The sequence below is a fragment of the Lagenorhynchus albirostris genome, chromosome 12 (genome assembly GCF_949774975.1).
Source record: "Lagenorhynchus albirostris chromosome 12, mLagAlb1.1, whole genome shotgun sequence".
Taxonomy (NCBI): domain Eukaryota; kingdom Metazoa; phylum Chordata; class Mammalia; order Artiodactyla; family Delphinidae; genus Lagenorhynchus; species Lagenorhynchus albirostris.
In genome coordinates this window covers 13808540-13828970 of record NC_083106.1, presented here as the reverse complement: position 1 = coordinate 13828970, position 20431 = coordinate 13808540, and the positions used below count along the sequence as shown (strand labels likewise).

The following is a 20431-nucleotide window of genomic DNA, read 5'->3' as shown; positions in this document are numbered from 1 at the left end:
AGTGTCACTGGATTCATTCTTTTTCATTTATAACACAGAGAAATCGGACAAAACGTTCTCTGAAGCCATCTCAAGTCTATATATACTTCTGCCCAATTAAATCTATAAGAATTAAGTACATTGGCAGGAGAGACACATAGAAACTCCACATAGGGAAACAGAAGACGATGTATTTTTTACCAATTTAATCTGTCCATTTAAATATTTGTCAGAATTTTTCCCTTTTGGAGACAGATTACTATTTATCTGTCTTTTCAAACATGGATCCCCAAATGCTACAATTTTTACAAAATCATGGTCAAACAATTTCCATAAAGGAAACTAGTAAATATGATATGATTAAAATAAAATTTGCTAAGCACCCACTTTATGCTGGGCACTGTGCTAAGTACTTTTCTTGTTAACCTTTTACAATAACTCAGGGAGCCGTGTACTCATTATCAGCAACCTATATGTTAGGAAGCTGAGGGTTAAGAGTTCATTACTTTGCTCTGGTTCACACAGAAAAGTGGTGAGGCCAGGACTGGAATCCAGAAAGTCTTCAATTTTAACTACTGGTGTACAGGTTTTTTTTTTAACCTTTAAATTTTAATTAAAAGCTATATGAACATTTATTAATATATTAAAAAGTCAAAAACGACTACTAAACTTCCAATGAAGTAGTACCCTTTTCATTTCACTCCTGATTCTTCTCCAGAAAAAACCATTTCCATCTCTTGTAGCTCTGTCTTCTGGTTTTTACTTCTGTTTTTCTAAGTAACATGTTTATATTGCTATTTCTTGATTTTTAAATGTTAGACATTATCAGTGCTTCTACAGCAGAGAAGGAATAAACTTCTACATGACTCACGGGGCTCCAATGACTATTTTAGCACCTCTTATAGCTAGAGCAATAATCACGTCTTTGCATGATTATGGTGTTTTAATACTTTTCACATTTAAGCAACAAAATATCCTATGGTTATATTTCTTCTCTTACATAACTTTTTGTTTTTCTAAAATCAATAGTTCTCTATCTCTCTCTCTCTCCCTCGCTCTCTTTTTCTCTTTAAAATATGACCCAGCAATTCCACTACTGGGCATATACCCAGAGAAAACCATGATTCAAAAAGACACATGCACCCTAATGTTCACTGAAGCACTATTTACAACAGCCAGGACATGGAAGCAACCTAAATGTCCATCAATAGAGAAATGGATAAAGAAGATGTGGTACATATATACAATGGAATATTACTCAGCCATAAAATAGAATGAAATTGGGTCATTTGTAGAGACATGGCTGGACCTAGAGACGGTCATACAGAGTTAAGTAAGTCAGAAGAGAAAAACAAATATCGTATATTAATGCATATATGTGGAATCTGAAAATACGGTTATGGATGACCTTATTTACAAAGCAGAAATAGAGGCACAGATGTAGAGAACAAAAACGTATGGATACCAGGGTGGAAAAGCGGGTGTGTGGGAGGAATTGGGAGATTGGGATTGACATATACACACTATTGATACTATGTATAAAATAGATAACTAATGAGAATATACTGTATAGCTCAGGGAACTCTACTCTGTGCTCTGTGGTGACCTAAATGAGAAGGAAATCCAAAAAGGAGGGGATAGATGTATACGTATAGCCGATTCACTTTGCTGTACAGTATAAACTAACCGAATACTATACAGCAACTATACTCTAATAAAAAAAAATTTATATTGCTAACTGCTATTCTTTCTCTTATGGTGCTAATAAAGCTCCTTCCAGTATGGTTAAGCCCATCAGGTCATCTGGTTCAACTATTTACTTCCTTGGAGATGTTCCTCTTAGAGCACCCAGACTCCCTGCTCCTGTCTGGACAGGCTCTTCCTAGGTTGCAGTACCATTGTCATTTGGGACTTCCCTTTACCATCATCCTGAGGACTTCCTTCTCCTGGGTTGAATATTATTTTTCCTCTAATTTCAGTATATGGAGCATATCTTTCATTAGCTTCTTGTGAATGTGTGCACAGAAGGTAAATATTTTATATATGAAATGGCAGATATATTATTCTAAATCATAAAAAATTTTCTCAGCTTTTTGAAGGCATTCCGTCATTGTCTACTAGCTTCCATCCTTGTTTTGGAGAAATCCAACTTTTTCATCTTGGAAGCCTTAAAATCTTCTTTTATCCCCCATGTTCTGAAATTTCATTATAGCTTTGTTTTTAATTTTCCTGGGCACCTGTAGGGTTTGTGTTCTAGAAGTGTGTAAATTTTCAATCTGGGAATGCTTTTTCTGCATTACTCCTTTGGTAATTTCTTCCTTTCCGCTTTATTTTGGGGGCAGGGGGACTTTTACAGAATAACTGAATTGGATTTTGAAACTCTCCTGTAAATCCTGGCTGCAGCATAAGCCTGGCTAGTGACCTCATGAGAGGCGATGCTGTGGGGTTTGGCACAGAGTCTTTCCCTTAATCCCTCTGTTTTTAACACAGCGGCTCCAGCACAGATGGCGTCCTGTGTCATCGAATCCCACGTCCCTCTGGATGGCCTTCTCCAGAGAGTCAACAAAGCAGAGCTGCCTGACTAGCTGGGCTTAGGGGAAATCTGCTCATCTCACCACTCCTTTCTCAGACTTTCAGCCATTTTCCCTTTAAAGCCCCACAGACTTGATAGCTCCACTTCCCGGGTGAGCATTTTGGGAACTCTGCGGCGTGAATCAGCTTTCTCCATCCTCCGCTCTGCTAACACCATCACTGTTCCTCTGTCTACTTTCCACCTTCCAAATTCTCTCGGATGTCTGGCAGCTCTATCATCTTCTCTTCTGTTCTTTTTGCCGTCATACGTTTTGACCTTTTATTTGATTAGGGTTTTAGTAGCGGCTGCAACTACGGATGCGTATAATCAATTTCCCACACTTAACTAGATACTGTTTTGATTTTCTTACATTTGCTAAGTTACAATACTGGTCATTAGCATTTTAACTCTTGTCACATGTAGATATCATTACCATGTTCTCCAGGAGAATGTGGGGGAGCTGGAGGCCAACCACAACCCCCAGAGTTAATCATCAGAATTTCAAACATCAGAGAGTCCCATCAGAGGGTTTTATTCTTACAGAAAACTGAAAAATGTCCTGCTAACAATTTCTTAAAAAATAAATGCTAATTTAAACATCCAACACCTAAAAACTGTATTTTAATAACTGTTCTCTTTGTAAAATAAAATACATAAACTACTTCATAGGACTGAAGAAATAGGTCTGTTTATACATTTTTTTAAAGTTAAGCAACTTGAATATAATGGCTTAATGTAATGGAAATAACCAGAGCGTAGGCAGAATTTTCAAGGACACTCTAAAAGCATGAAGTAGCAATACTTCTTATGGGGGATTTATGGTGTTTATTACTGACAGCTGGAGTCTACTGTGCTGAGTAAGAATAAGCAAGGGGAGTGGGAAGTGAAAATCCCTTCTGTACGTATTTTTCAGGGTCACCCTCTTTTGCTTTGCTGGGTTGTGTATTGTGCTGTATTTGCTACACACATGAAGATGACATTACAGTATGTGGTCTGCAGGTCATGCAATCCTCCTTGCAAAACAAAATTATGTTAGACTCTAAAAACTCTAAGTATGCACTGTGATCTTTCTCCAAAGGCTGTATGCAGAAAAAAGAAAAAGGCTCGTTTCTAAGTCCATGGTTGTGAGTTTGCGACCCACAAATAAATAAACAAAACTGTCAGCACTGTTGTGGATACATTATTGCAGCTCAACCTAAGCTACCATCTTAGGATGGCTTCTTGGCAGACCAGTGACATTAACCCTACGATGGCAGACCTTCTTAAGAGTCAACTTTGTGAGGAGATGGAACCTATTTGCCCCAAACACCTCTCTAGCCAATGCCTTCCCTTTCTCACCAGTCCTGCCCGGCTTCCTCCAGATTTTCCATCCTAATTCACCATCTCACAATCATGTCTCTATTCTGGCCAGGAGGACAGATTTTCAAGAACCTATTAACTTTCCTTCCATTGTTTTACATTTTACCTGCTGCTTGTTAAGCTTTTTCTGTATTTCTTCTGAGTCACAGGAATCGTAGACAATCGGCTTGGCCAGCTCTGACTCTATGTGGGCCAGCCACGTTCTCAGGCTGCTCATGTTTTTATCCAGCTGCTGTACGGCGACCAGGGTCTCCTTCAGCTTCTTTACCCTGTGGGCAGAGAAGGAGAGACATCAACTTCAGTGAGAGGCTTCACTCATGTTTCCCTCATGAGCAGAAGCCAGCACTGGGTCTAAAGCCAGAGTCCAGCCTGGCTCAGCCACCTACTGGCTGTGTGACTGTGGGCAGCTGTACACCCCTCCTGTGTCTCTGTTTCTTTGCCTATAAAATGGAAATGAAGTAAGAGTACTTGTGAGATTTAAATGAGGTGAACGACAGAGGGTGTCAGTACATGGGAAACATTAAAAAAATATCAACCATGGTTATACTCAGCACAGCTATACTAATATAACAGTGATAGAAACCTCATGGTTGTCATAGAAATTATTACTTTCACAAATAATCTATACTACTTGACTTTTGCAAATAATATAATTTATACTACTATGAAGAATAACTGGGAGGAAAAAGTTAACCTTTCCAGTGGATTGTCACCAAACAGATTACACATCCATGGTTCTAATCACTTCACCCCCTGTGGGATGAAGTGGCAGAAACTCAGTCAAAATAAGAAAGCACACTGAAGATAAACCTATCAGTGAGATATCACATGCACTTAAGCAATTTGAGCTTTAATGATGCCGTATCACGTTAAAGGTAACTAAGGACCTGTTGGATTGTAAGTGGCAGAGGGCAGGTACCCAATCTTCCACCTGAAGAGCCTAATTCAGTATAGTATTCACTACATAGCATGCTTAAAAAATAACAACAAATAACTATTCTCCCATTCTCGCCAGGAAGGAGTAAAAACTCATTCCTTTAAGAACTGTCATTTCTCTAACAATCATCCGTGGACACTTTAAATGTTAAGATGCCAGAAAGACAAAAGAAATCAGATGTGATTATTTCTTAATAAAATGCACCATCTGACCAGAAATCTGAACATGGAAAGAATGAGATATAACAAAGTGTGGTAAGAACTAAAGAAGTGAACGAAGTCTCTGGCTAATAAATAAAGAGTGATCAATTCTGTCTGGCCATGTTCAGTAATCATTCATTCATTTACCATTTGTTCATTTCTTTATTCCTCCTACCAACATGTATGGTGCTAGGTGACAGATAAACAGCGATGACTAAAGCTTCATCCTTGCCTTTGAGGAGCTTAGACTTTGAGGAAAGAAGGAAAGTGAAGAAATGACATGTGAGCTGCATCTTGAGAGGTGGATACAAGCCAAGCAGAACATTTCTGGCCTAGGAAACAATGAAGAAGAGCAGAGATTGTGAAGGTAAATAGTGTCACAATGCCAAGGAGATCAGTGGTGGACGGACGGGGAAGAGAAACAGGAAAGACAGAAGAAGTGGTTAGAGGAAGAGGTAAGACTGATGGGTGGATGGGAGCAAGATTATAAAACTCCCACAGTGACATGACAATCGATTTATATGTAGTTTCAAAGATAAATAAGAACTTTCCCAAGATCTATTAGCGGAGGAATGTTAAGATGAGTTTTGATTCTGAGTGTGTAAGTCTGAGGCAAGGCTGTGGTAAGAGCTCATTCAGGAAGTACATAGAATAGTCCAAGCAGTTTGCATCAAAAGCCTACACTTGGAAACAGTGGGGATAGAGTTGAGGAGTGGATTGCTAAATTCACGAACCGACATGACGTGAGGCAGAAGGAGTTAAGAAATGATGTCTTTTCCAGTTGGGTGACTAGATAGATGCTGCTGCCTCAGAGGATACAGGAATGAGAAGCAAGTTCTTGGGATTAATGGTGCATTAAGTTTGGGGTACGATGAGTCTGTGGGATCAGCTAGACATGTATGGAAATATAGTTCTTAGGTCCAGAAGAGACGACGAAGTTTATTGCATTGGTTTACATACTGTTGGCATAGAGTTGAAGCCCTATGAAAGGATGTATTTCATCCTGAAAGGGGCTGGACTAAGAAGAATGAGTTTTAAAAGGTTAAAGAAGGAGGAATCACAGTTGAAGAAAAAATAATCAGAAAGGAAGGAGGTGAAGCAGGGAAGTGTAGCATAAAACTAAAGGCAGGAAATGTTTCAAGAAAGAATTGGTGGTGGGTGGGGGATAGGACTGATGGTATTTTAGGGTACAAACTTGCAACGAGTAGTAAATAAGCCTTAGAGATCTAATGCACGGTAAAATGAATATAAACAACAATATTGTACTCTAATTTTGTAATGTGATAAGTATCGCTACAATGGCAATCATATTACATTATATCAGTGTATCAAAGTAACAAGCTTAAATTTACCTTAAATTTACACAATGTTGTGTGTCAAATACATTCAATTAAAAATAATTTAGAAAAAGAAGAAAGTGTTGGTCACAGTGTGATTTGAATGCCTTCTTCATTAGATTTCACCTGGTTTGCCTCACATAAATGCAGATTCTTAGACCCCAACCCAGTCCTATTGAGTCAGAACCTCTGGGGGTGTGGCCCGGGAATTTACACTTAACAAGCACTCCAAGTAAGCCCTAGGCATGCTGAAGTTTGGAATCAGGGGTCTACTTTGTCAAAGGCAGAGCAAGGTAGCTGATAAGGCCTAAAAAGAGCTATTCATTAGAAGAGGTCTGCTGACCCTAAGTGAATAGTTCAGCAAGGGCTATGGAAACAGAAAACAGGACGCATTTGAGAGAAATACACTTATAATGAAAGAGGATTGTTAATTATTTTTAAAAAGTAGGCAGCGAAGGTAAGTAAATACAGTATGAATCCTGTAGAATGATCTATCTGGCTACAAGAAAAAACTGATTTTTTGTTTGTTTGTTATGTAGTTTAATGTTTTGGAATCGCTTTAGAATGTTTTTAGGCAGAGAAAAAGGAACTCATGAGGAAGGAGCCAAAGACAGAAGAAAAAGGAGAGAAATTACAGATGAATACAGATGATGGAGCGAGAATGCACAGGAGGCAGGATCAGGGGCGCAGAGCAGGGATAGATGAATTAGATTTGAAACGTTATTTCCCAGTGAGGGCAGGGTGTCAGCAGGAATTTGGGAGGGACACAGATAGTACTTCTCAACTCTATTATTACCAAGTAATAGTAGCAAAAATCGACGACTGAGTCTCTGTTGAGGGCCTGACATGGCTGACTGGATGTATGTACATAGACGGCTCTAAAACAAAAGGCGATGTGAAGGAGGAGCAAATGATCAATGATTTCTGGTACAACCCTTCCTTAAAATTCAATTCTGCTTTTAGACCGTAAGATTTTTTATACTTTCCACCTTTTGGTTCAGGACATGTGGTCACCTTACTGACACTGCTCCTAATAGAAATGAATGGCAGATAAGCAAAATATCTCCATCTCCGAGTTGTAAACTTGGTTCAACTAAAGAGGTATCTGCTTGGAAAAAATGTCAAGAGCAACATGTCTTTTAAAACTCTAGGAATCTTCCAAGACTGAACCAGGAAGAAATAGAAAATATGAACAGACCAATCACAAGGACTGAAATTGAAACTGTGATTAAAAATCTTCCAACAAACAAAAGCCCAGGACCAGATGGCTTCACAGGTGAATTCTATCAAACATTCAGAGAAGAGCTAACACCTATTCTTCTCAAACTCTTCCAAAATATAGCAGAGGGAGGAACACTCCCAAACTCATTCTACGAGGCCACCATCACCCTGATATCAAAACCAGACAAGGATGTCACAAAGAAAGAAAACTACAGGCCAATATCACTGATGAACATAGATGCAAAAATCCTCAACAAAATACTAGCAAACAGAATCCAACAGCACATTAAACGGATCATACACCATGATCAAGTGGGGTTTATTTCAGGAATGCAAGGATTCTTCAATATATGCAAATCAATCAATGTGATACACCATATTAACAAATCGAAGGAGAAAAACCATATGATCATCTCAATAGATGCAGAGAAAGCTTTCAACAAACTTCAACACCCATTTATGATAAAAACCCGCCAGAAGGTAGGAACAGAGAAAACTTACCTCAACATAATAAAGGCCATATATGACAATCCCACAGCCAACATCATCCTCAATGGTGAAAAACTGAAACCATTTCCACTAAGATCAGGAACAAGACAAGGTTGCCCACTCTCACCACTATTATTCAACATAGTTTTGGAAGTTTTATCCACAGCAATCAGAGAAGAAAAGGAAATAAAAGGAATCCAAATCGGAAAAGAAGAAGTAAAGCTGTCACTGTTTGCAGATGACATGATACTATACATAGAGAATCCTAAAGATGCTACCAGAAAACTACTAGAGCTAATCAATGAATTTGGTAAAGTAGAAGGATACAAAATTAATGTACAGAAATCTCTTGCATTCCTATGCACTAATGATGAAAAATCTGAAAGTAAAATTAAGAAAACACTCCCATTTATCATTGCAACAAAATAATACCTAGGAATTAAATAAAATACCTAGGAATAAACCTACCTAAGGAGACAGAAGTCCTGTATGCAGAAAATTATAAGACACTGATGAAAGAAGCTAAAGATGATACAAATAGATGGAGAGATATACCATGTTCTTGGATTGGAAGAATCAACATTGTGAAAATGACTATACTACCCAAAGCAATCTACAGATTCAATGCAATCCCTATCAAACTACCACTGGCATTTTTCACAGAACTAGAACAAAAAATTTCACAATTTGTATGGAAACACAAAAGACCCCGAATAGCCAAAGCAATCTCGAGAAAGAAAAACGGAGCTGGAGGAATCAGGCTCCTGGACTTCAGACTATACTACAAAGCTACAGTAATCAAAACAGTATGGTACCAGCACAAAAAAATATATATAGATCAATGGAACAGGATAGGAAGCCCAGAGATAAACCCACGCACATATGGTCACCTTATCTTTGCTACAGGAGGCAAGAATACACAATGGAGAAAAGACAGCCTCTTCAATAAGTGGTGCTGGGAAAACTGGACAGGTACATGGAAAAGAATGAAATTAGAACACTCCCTAACACCATACACAAAAATAAACTCAAAATGGATTAAGGACCTAAATGTAAGGCCAGACACTATCAAATTCTTAGAGGAAAACATAGGCAGAACACTCTATGACATAAATCACAGCAAGATCCTTTTTGACCCGCCTCCTAGGGAAATGGAAATAAAAACAAAAATAAACAAAGGGGACCTAATGAAACTTCAAAGCTTTTGCACAGCAAAGGAAACCATAAACAAGACCACAAGACAACCCTCAGAATGGGAGAAAATATTTGCAAATGAAGCAACTGACAAAGGATTAATCTCCAAAATTTACAAGCAGCTCATGCAGCTCAATATCAAAAAAAACAAACAACCCAATCCAAAAATGGGCAGAAGACCTACATAGACATTTCTCCAAAGAAGATATACAGATTGCCAACAAACAAATGAAAGAATGCTCAACATCATTAATCATTAGAGAAATGCAAATCAAAACTACAATGTGATATCATCTCACACCGGTCAGAATGGCCATCATCAAAAAATCTAGAAACAATAAATGCTGGATAGGGTGTGGAGAAAAGGGAACCCTCAGACACTGTTGGTGGGAATGTAAATTGATACAGCCACTATGGCAAACAGTATGGAGGTTCCTTAAAAAACTGAAAATAGAACTACCATATGACCCAGCAATCCCAGTACTGGGCATATACCCTGAGAAAACCATAATTCAAAAAGAATCATGTACCACAATGTTCACTGCAGCTCTATTTACAATAGCCAGGACATGGAAGCAACCTAAGTGTCCACTGATAGACGAATGGATAAAGAAGATGTGGCACATACATACAATGGAATATTACTCAGCCATAAAAAGAAACGAAATTGAGTTATTTGTAGTGAGATGGATGGACCTAGAGTCTGTCATACAGAGTGAAGTAAGTCAGAAAGAGAAAAACAAATACCGTAATGCTAACATATATATATGGAATCTAAAAAAAAAAAAAGTCATGAAGAACCTAGGGGCAAGACGGGAATAAAGACGCAGACCTACTAGAGAATGGACTTGAGGACATGGGAAGGGGGAAGGATAAGCTGGGACAAAGTGAGAGAGTGGTAGTGTATATATGGACATATATACACTACCAAATGTAAAATAGATAGCTAGTGGGAAGCAGTCGCATAGCACAGGGAGATCAGCTCGGTGCTTTGTGACCAGCTAGAAGGGTGGGATAGGGAGGGTGGGAGGGAGGTAGACGCAAGAGGGAAAAGATATGGGGATATATGCATATGTATAACTGATTCACTTTGTTCTAAAGCAGAAACTAACACACCATTGTAAAGCAATTATACTCCAATAAAAATGTTAAGAAAAAATATAAAATAAAATAAAATAAAATTGTAAGAAAAAAAAAATCTAGGGATGTGATAGGGACTTCCCTGGCGATCCAGTGGTTAAACTCTGAGCTTCCACTGCAAGGGGCACAGGTTGGATCCCTGGTCGGGGAACTAAGATCCCGCATGCTACGCAGCACAGCCAAGAAAAAAAACAAAACAAAACAACCCTCCGGCCCCAAGACTCTAAGGATGTGATATATTTCAAGGCAGGGATCTGCAGTAGAACGTTCTCAAAGACAGACAACTTGCACTCAGAATCACCTACTACTTCTCAACTCTATTACTTCCAGAGAGTAAAGAAGTGATTCTCAACCTAGGACCGGTACTGGGTCACTTAGGGGTGCTTTCCATCCACACGTGCCACTGCTAACTCTCTCCCCACCTTCTCCCCGCCCTCTGTGCCTCCCCAGATGACTAGGATTTGCTTCTCTGGTCAGGAGCCACCTCTCTGAAGAAACTGTCTCATAACCAAAGTATTTTGAGAATTTTTATTCTTTTTTTTGTTTTGTTTTGTTTTTTGCAGTACGCGGGCCTCTCACGGCTGTGGCCTCTCCCGTTGCGGAGCACAGGCTCCGGACGCGCAGGCTCAGCGGCCATGGCTCACGGGCCCAGCCGCTCCGCGGCACGTGGGATCTTCCCGGACCGGGGCACGAACCCATGTCCCCTGCATCGGCAGGCGGACTCTCAACCACTGCGCCACCAGGGAAGCCCCTTTATTCATTTTTAATTGCTTAAAATGGATATCATCACTTCTATTACAGTTTCTATAAATCAATGTTTCTCTCTCAAATGAAAATCTAGTCATGACACCATCACTTTTCCTCTGTCATACAAATGCTTAGAAGTATTTTCACGATGGTCGGTTCTTGATAATAATATCTGTATTTCATTAATGATAATAAAAATCCCTATATTTGATCAGTGTATAAAGGCATGCTGAGGTGCATTACCTTATATTGTTTTAAAAAATGTGCATTTAAAAAATTATGTTCATGTTCCACAATATATAGGATTGAAAGGGAACAGAAAACATGCATTGCAATATGTTATCATAATTCATAATTCCATTCAAGATAATACTTTTCTAATTAGCTTTATAAGTACAATTTGTACTCTGTCTCTAGGGCATTTCAAGGCATTAGCCTTGAAAAATAATTCCAATAACTGTTACATACAACCCACTCACATGTCTCTCATATGTCTGACAAAATTCACTTGAGCGTCAGTCAGTAAACGACAGTTTTTGAGCAGCTACTGGGTATAAAGTTCGGGGTACATATTCTACCAATGACCATGGTACGGGCTTAGGATTTACCATGACCTTGGTCATCCTGCTTTAGTGTCCCAGATGGAAAGGACAGTCTACAATCAATAAACCCACTGGAACAGGACTGAAGAATGGCTCACTGCACTGCTGTCCATCTTGGTTTGACCCCAATAAGAATGTCCTCTCAGGAACCTCTCCCACTTGACCAGTTTCCTGTCTTCAGGTCTGATAGGATTTGAATGCTGACTATGCTTCGGGATGGGGTTTTAAAGAAAACTCATGACATCATCAGGGTTTTGTGAGGACCTGGAGGCTGGGAGGGTACTTCACTCAGTGCCTGCTTCCTTCTTACCCTTGTTCGAACTTCCTGGTATTATTAATGCTCACCTTCCTGCTCCTCATGGGAAGTTCCCTGGAAAGCTGGAACTGTGAATTTCCACTTCGGGCTTTCCCTTTCCACTTCTAGTTGCCAGACTGAGCTTGTTGCCTTGCACAAAGTCGGGTACTATTTAAATGCCTGCTAAACGTTAATAATTAGTGTTCTAACTAAAATATTGCTTATTTTGTTAACATATTTTAATTTAATTTATTTGATATTAAATGTATACTTAAATTTTCCTCTAGGTCCAACATTTGCAAATGATCTGTTTGCTAAGGACTAAAATTCATTCATTTTCTTGGTTCAAAATTCACTGATAAAAATGATCAAAAGATCCAAAGCACAAAGGGATATAAGTAAATACTGTTCCATTGGATATTGTCTACAGTAGCCAAATATTTTACTGGATTAGTAACCTTGTATAACATTGAAGGAATTCCAATAGTCAGAGCAGTTAGTGCAATATGTCAAGGGCATCGTGACGTGGAAATGCCTGTTCATACAGTCTATTAGGGGCAAGTTCCTCTTTCAGAGGAACGTGTAAATCTTAGTAAAGTCAGGGAGGGTGAACGCTTAAGTGGTTCTCCTTTCTCATTTTTTAAAAAATGTATTTGACTACAAATAGCAAAATACATTGTGTGTGTGTTGGGGGGAGCGGATGTGAACTGAGAGAAGGTGTGGGATAAGGCCCCCATACATCATCCTTGAGCTATTAAACTTGGTATTTGCAGGACGAGGATCATTCTTCTTTAAGAGAAATGTCCCACATTTTTTTTCATCATTTCTTTAAAGGAAATCCTTGGGTGAAGCATCATAATAGTTTTATTTATCACTGTAAGAAGTTTGAGCAACAGTCCTTTTGGTAGCATACAGGGTTATAATTTAAAATAGGTGTTTACAGACGTCACATGTCTGGGTAAGTTTAGCAAGCCCGGTGAATCTGTAAGTCCCTACACTCTGGTTCCCCTTTCAGAGTCCAGTGTGTTTCCTGCACACTTGACCTTTCTTGAGGAGGATTCTACTATGAAATCCAGTTGCCCAGCTTCTTAATATTGTCACATGAATACGTACATATACACATATATATCTACATATTTCATATATATACCTCACTACTTTCCTTCAAACAAATTTAGTAGATCCATAAACCAAAACAAAAAAATTCATATTCTCAATATAAAAGAACCAAAAGTACCATTAATAAGTTCTATTCATCAGTAGGGATTTGTCTGGGGGATGTTATGGTATAAGAAAAATATTTTTTAAAAACAAAATGAAAATTCCTGATGTAATGTTATTCTAACTGAAAAAAAATGATGAAGTAAACATTTGTATAATGCACTAAGTTGCCATTTTAGACATAACCTTCTATATTTTACACATACTACTGAAAACCTTTATACTAGTCAGTGACCAAAACCTACTGACATACATAAAACAGAAACAACCTTCTCTCACACACAAAACCCTCCCAGCCCCTGAAACATGAGTAGATTTTTATTTATTAAAGGAATGCTTTCACCTACAAAGCTGTGAACTGGCCGTGACTGAATTTCAGTTTCAGAAGGAGCCCATCCTTTAAATAGCAGATGATGGACTAACAGGATCTTTCCACTGAATCTTTTTCTGAATCTCTCTCCTGTGTCTCAGGCTCTCTACTGTAACCATACTCCTCGTATGATGCATCCAGTCCCAAGACAAGTGGATACTGAACCATAACAAAGTCCATTAACCTTTTCATCCAGCTCCACAGGCCCAGCAGGAGACAAGAAAACAAAACGACAAATAAGTCTGAGGAGTCCACGGCCAACTATCTCCCCACACCAGTCATCTCCACGTAACACTGGCCAACACAGTTATGGATTAAAGCTCCGGCATCCATCCCCCATGTAACATGAAAGCTACGCCCAAGGGAAGAAACTCAAGGAGATGCCTGCCTTGTGACACTGCAGTTACAATCGGGGAGCTCTGCGTCCACACAGCCGTCCTCTGCCATCCTCAGGGCACACGGATCTTCCGCCACCACCATGAAGTTTCCACTTGCAAAAGTCAGGTTTGCAGAGCAAAAGGCTAAATCCTGCGTGGGGATGAAAGTTTCCCCAGTCTGTGTATGGAAGTATGAAAATGCTCACTCCAGACAAATGTTGGTAAGTCTCTGCCTGACAATATGACACTGAGCAGTGAGTGACAAGTGGTCATGTTTCTAAATAAAACCTACATTCATTAACATGTGCCAGGCTTGATCTCCTGGAATGTAGGCCACGAGTGTAAGAAGGGAAAAGGCTCAGGGTAATCTGCTAGGAGGGGGAGGCTCCAGGTCTAAAGAAAGAAGGGTATCAAAAATAAGACCGGCTGCAGACACTCTGCCATTCTGGAAGGACCTTCGACTTTTCTCGCAGGCAGTTTAAGTTGGAAAAGACATTTGCAAAGATAAATGTACCAAATGCAAACAAGCAAAACCTCTACAAGTGCGGCGGCAAACTGTAGTAGCAAAAGGGAGCAACTGCTTTTTTCCTTCAATCTGATTTGCCAGTTAAGTGGTGTTAAGTAGGAGTTTTAGGGGCTGTTTGGGAAGATGGGATGGACAAGATATTCTGTGGCAAAGTGCTTGCTCTTCACCTTTAAATAGACTATTTGAAAATGAAAAGTAATGAAGAAATACTATTCTCCCCTTACATAAACGTTTGTCTTTTTAAAAATAATGATAGGGCTTCCCTGCTGGCGCAGTGGTTGAGAGTCCGCCTGCCGATGCAGGGGACACGGGTTCGTGCCCCGGTCCGGGAAGATCCCACGTGCCGCGGAGCGGCTGGGCCCGTGAGCCATGGCCGCTGAGCCTGCGCGTCCGGAGCCTGTGCTCCGCAACGGGAGAGGCCACAACAGTGAGAGGCCTGCGTACCGCAAAAAAAAAAAATGATATAAAGTGACAAAAATAACATGTTCATTTTAAGGTAATTTTAAAAAGGATCTGTTCATTTGCTTGGTGGAATCTCAGATAACTTTTTTTCTTTTGTGAATTTCAAGAGTTTCTAAATTTTCTGTACTGACTCTATATAAATTTCATAATTTAAGCTTGTAAAGAAAATAAGCTCCCAAATTACCCATTACTGGTAATTTAATAAAAAATGACTAATGCTGTCTGCTTTAAATCCCTTTTGGATTTTAACATACATACACACAAATAAGTTACAAATAAATAAATAGATAATGAACATTTGCTAAGTTTTTTTTTTTTTAAAGGCCAATATGATGAATTTCAACTAAAATAAAACAAAGCATTTGGTTCTGGTTGTGTGAGTTGACTGCTTTTAAAATAGTAATACATTTTCTTTATAAAAGAAACAAACCTGCATTTTACATTTAAAAAATTCCAGAAAACTTGGTTAAAAATAAAATTATTTTAAAAATCCTGCTACTTAAAGATATACTATTGTGAATGCTTTATAAAACAATCACTCCACTGATATATTATTTTTATCAGGAATGTAAATATGTAAATTTGGTTAAAGGAATATATCGGTCATAATTCCATAACAGTAGACAAATTTGCTTTTTCTTGATTATGACTAACATTTAAAAAACTTAGATCTTTAAAATTTTTTATTGCCATTATTTCCTTAGTTTAATTCCCTTTTACTTTATATAGTTTTTCCCATGGGTTAATTTTTTTTTCCATGTTCATTATCCTTAGCACAATATATTTATTCTAATGAATTAAACATAAGGCAAGGCTTTAAAGACACAATTATTGTAGTACCGAAAGAATGGCAATAATATCAATTTCCATCAATAGGGAACATACTGGATAAATCACGTTGTATAAATGGAACGTGGAACGTTCTGCGGAATGTTCTGTGGAATGCTCTGCAGCCGTCTAAAAGAATAAGACTGACACATATAGCATTTTATAGTATACGTGGTCCTTTCCCCTATGTTGTCTCATCGGAGATGTGGCAGTTGTTTTAATGAACACTTTGAAAATGAGGACTATAGGGTTCAGAGAGGTTATACAGTTAAGCCCTAGGTCACACAGCTGGAACAAGGTGAGCTAAACCTAGGACTCTTGATTAGTTCTTGGTCATTTCCTTCCTTGCTGCATCAAAGAATTCCTGATCCTGGCTTGACTTTTCTGAATGGATCACCATGAGGTAATACCAGCCACAAATTCCAAGAATTAAGTTTTCTTTTTCCTCTTGTTTGGGCAGAACTCCCATTAGACTGAAACCCCTTCGGAGGGCAGCTGCTACAACTTTGCAAAGCCTTCCTTGTACTGCACAAGCCTCTAAACTCCCTCTGGGATGACAGCTGACATTTGTTGATTGAGCACTTCACTGTGCTAAGTGGTTTGCAGGTACCACCTCATTTAATCCCCCTGATAACCTTTCACACCGTGTAATTGAAGCACTAAGAAGATAAGTAATTTGGCAAACATCACAGTGTAGGTGAAGCAGAAACACCTTATAATTCAGGCAAAAGCCCTAAGCCCAGGCTCTGCTATATTCTTATCTGTATGTAGGGCACATTTCAAACACTATGTCTCGGACTGAGAAACTCAACAAATACTGGAGTGACAATTATATGCAAAGAACTATGTTAGGTTCTGGGATTACTGTGGTGATCAAGTTAGATACATTTCAATAGAGGAAAGAAACTTTAAGCAATCTATCACACGAGATATTTATTATAATCAAGAGAAATGCTATGGACTCTGTACAGAAAGCCTACTGAGCAGATGAGAAGAATCTAATCTAATCTAGAGAAAAGGAGGAGCATGAAGAAGAATTAGGGGCTGGCCTGGCCAGACAGAGGAGAGAGAGCAGGAAGAAGTAACAGAAAGGGGAAGGCCCTGAGGTGAGGAACCCCGTGTATCCCCACTTTACCTTTTACCCTTATTTGGATGGGAACCATTTTCTTTTTCATCCCAGAGTGGTGTCTGCAAACTATGTCTGGCCACCTGTTTTGGTAATAAAATGTTACTGGAACCTGTTGCTTCTCTACACACTGTCTAAGGCTGCTTTTGTGATTCAATGGAAGAAGGCTTTGTCAGGGACTGTTCAGCCCACACGGCCTAGATTATTTACCATATGGCCCCAAGCAGAGAGTTCGCCAGCTTCTGCCCTGTAGCAACATGCAGAGGAAGTACTTCATAAACAGGAGGCATTCCATAGTTTTAAAAAATTATATTTGTTTTTACTTCTATACAATGTTTAAGGGAATTATAATTAAAACACAGATTAAAAACAACCAGTCATAAGGGACCACATACTGTATGATATCGTGTATATGAACTGTCCAGAATCGGTAAATCTAAACAGGCAGGAAGTGGATTAGTAGTTGCCTGGGACTGGAGGAAAAGGAGGGAGGGCAGAAAGGAAAAAAGGGGTTAAAGTTTTTATTTGGGGGTGACGAAAATGTTTTAAAATTGATTATGGTGACGGATGCACAGCTCTGTAAATATACTAAAAATCACTGAATTGTATACTTTTGATATATGAGTTGTATGGTATGTGAATTGTATCTCAATAAAACTATTATTTAAAAAAAAAAGAACCAAATAACTAATGTGTGCTTTGTTTTTGGTGATGGGTATTTAGGTTTGGTAGAGGAAAGAAGAATATCCTTATATTAGAGAGTCCAGTTAACTAAGAAAAAGTCATTACAGCAGGGCAAACAACTTGAGTCTGACGTTCCTAGATACCAAGATGGGAAATGTTTAATAATGTATTCTCTGTCATTAGAAGCTCTGAACTACTGATGCTAAAAGACATTTTCTGTTAGTGCTAGGCGCTGGAAAAATTGCCATGTGGGTTTTTGCATAAGGTCCACTGATAAAATGAGAGCTAGAGTCCTTGAAGACAGTTTTACAGAAATTACAGTTACACCAATTTTTTTTACAGAAATTACAGTTACAATCAAATTATATTGACTCTTAATGAAAGCTAAAGGCTCAGAAATGCTTTTAATTATCTAGGCCAGCACTGATCAACAGAACTTTCTGAGATGATGAAAATGTTCTGTGTCTGCAGTATCCAATAAGGTAGACAGTATCCTCGTGTGGTTATTGAGCATTGGAAATGTGCCTAGTGCAACTGACTGTAATTAAAATTGAATTCTAATTTAATTGGGGGCTTCCCTCGTGGCTCAGTGGTTAAGAATCCGCCTGCCAATGCAGGGGACACCCGTTCGATCTCTGGTCCGACAAGATCCCACATGCCGCAGATTAACTAAGCCCGTGTGCCACAACTACTGAGCGTGTGCTCTTAGAGCCTGAGAGCCACAACTACTGAGCACACGTGCCACAACTACTGAAGCCCACGCGCCTAGAGCCCGTGCTCCGCAATAAGAGAAGCCACCGCAACGAGAAGCCCACGCACTGCAATGAAGAGTAGCCCCCGCTCGCTGCAACTAGAGAAAGCCGGCGCACAGCAACGAAACCCAACACAGCCAAAAATAAATAAATAAGATAAAATAAAAAATAAAATCAGATTGTTTAAAAAAAATTCTAATTTAATTATATTCCATTTCAACTCATTTAAATTGCCACATGTAGCTAGTGACTGCTATATTGAACTGAGTAGGTCTAGAACGTATACTATAACATTATCCATTGAGCCCTAATAATAACTGAGCAGATTTTTTTGTTATCCTAAAAAGCTGACAATGCTTGGTGACAGTTAGTTTAAAAATTCAAAGCAAAACATAGCTACTTTGTACTTAGAATGGTCTAAGCTAGTCCTAGTAATAAGAATCTGACTCAAAGTTATGCATTCTATTTGTATATAACAGGTTATTATCAGTGAATCTTCTTTCCTTTTTCCATCTTTCTGTTAGCTGGGAAGCTGTTCACCTGAAAATATGATCATCTTCAAAAATAACCTCTCCATTCCCAAGAGCATCAAAACAACGTGAAAATACCCAAAGGCATAAGTTACGTTCTGCTTCAATTAATCAATGTTAAAAAAATTTGGAAGAGGGAAGAGTAGTGAATGAGACTGAATCATGAGATTTCACTGAGAAACTTAGTATTTCAGCTGGCAGGTCATAGTTGAAGATGGGTGTGGAAGACAGTCATCTTGCCTGTACATTAGCACAGGCAATAAACCGAAAAGTGGAAAGCAAACGCGAGGGCTGAGTGTCATTTAGGAGAGGCTTCAAGGAACTATGAATCCAGTGTGGCATTAAACCTCAGGACAAATGAATGGTCAAAATGTCATCTGGTCTACGTTGGGAGGAGACAATTAGAAATGGACAATGTATATATTACATCTGTGTATAATGAGATTCTACAAAAGTAGGAACATATGAGCATTTTAGTGACTAAAATGCAAGCCTGTGTACCCTATATTTAATTGATTCAAATTTACTAATGTGTCTTTGGAAAAATAAACTAAATAACACCTAGAAAATTCTTGATTGAAAAAATAGATAGAAAAGTTACAAATCAACATGGCTTTGAGGAGTACACACCTAACTCATTGTATGTAACGCTGGCTACCAGCTGGGCATACACCAAACTAGCTGCTTGTGATTAAATTAAATTAAATTTAAAACATTTTGACTTAGTGCAACCCCATATTCCACACCACTGAACCAACTAGAAATTAGAAAAGGATATTAACTGGTTTAACTGGATTACATGGAAATGAAAGCCAATTCCATGAGTCATAATCTGACTGAAAAAAATCCAGGGATGTTTACCAAGTGGGCGGCTTCCCTAAGAAGGGTATTTATAGCACAAAGGGCTTCAGTTCCTCCCTCTGAAATAAGATTTGGTTATCAGTGACTGAGAAGTGAGGCTAAACACAGCACTGGGGTTCTAAAATCTACCAATGCCTAAATACTACAGTAGCTTAAGCTGCACCATTCAGTTTCCATCTCTTTATGGTACTTTTACTAAGGCATTTAGCACATCATTTTACTTGATTTCTTCACATGCGTAATTCCCACTATGAACTCCTTGAAGAAAGGGCTTCCGTCTTTGTACCTCCTATATCTCTCATAGTCACTGTCAGTACTTCACAAAGGACTGGGAAATTAGATTGTAGAAATAAATAACAGAACCTAACTTCCTTTTAATTGTATTCTCTAAAACAGGGACAAAGAAGTCCTAAGCTTGGCAGGTAGGAGAGTGCAGTATTCTAGGGCACTCTGCCACTCAGCACGTGCATGACCAGGGGCAAACCTGAGCCTCAGCATTTCACATCTGGAAAATGGGTATAATAATAATACCCACCTCAAAGAATGTTGTGAACAGCACACGAGAAGATGTACATGAAGTCTTTGGCATGGTCATTGCTACAAACTAAGGGTTTAGTAAATG

At 38.8% G+C, this 20431-nt stretch overlaps 1 protein-coding gene across 2 annotated transcripts in view; it reads right to left on the bottom strand.

Annotated features, from left to right (window-relative positions):
• The window catches only part of SYNE1 (spectrin repeat containing nuclear envelope protein 1), a 456320-nt gene that overhangs the window by 38576 nt on the left and 397313 nt on the right, over window positions 1-20431 (bottom strand). The window contains exons 1-2 of one of the 2 annotated variants that reach the window (XM_060168001.1): window positions 14052-14249; window positions 4017-4179 (exon numbers count right to left, since the gene is read on the bottom strand). In XM_060168001.1, the coding sequence (XP_060023984.1) occupies window positions 4017-4179; window positions 14052-14143 (255 nt within the window). In that variant the 5' untranslated portion in view covers window positions 14144-14249. Of the gene's footprint in view, window positions 1-4016; window positions 4180-14051; window positions 14250-20431 lie in introns of those variants that run through there. The other variant, XM_060168000.1, reaches the window with a different exon arrangement.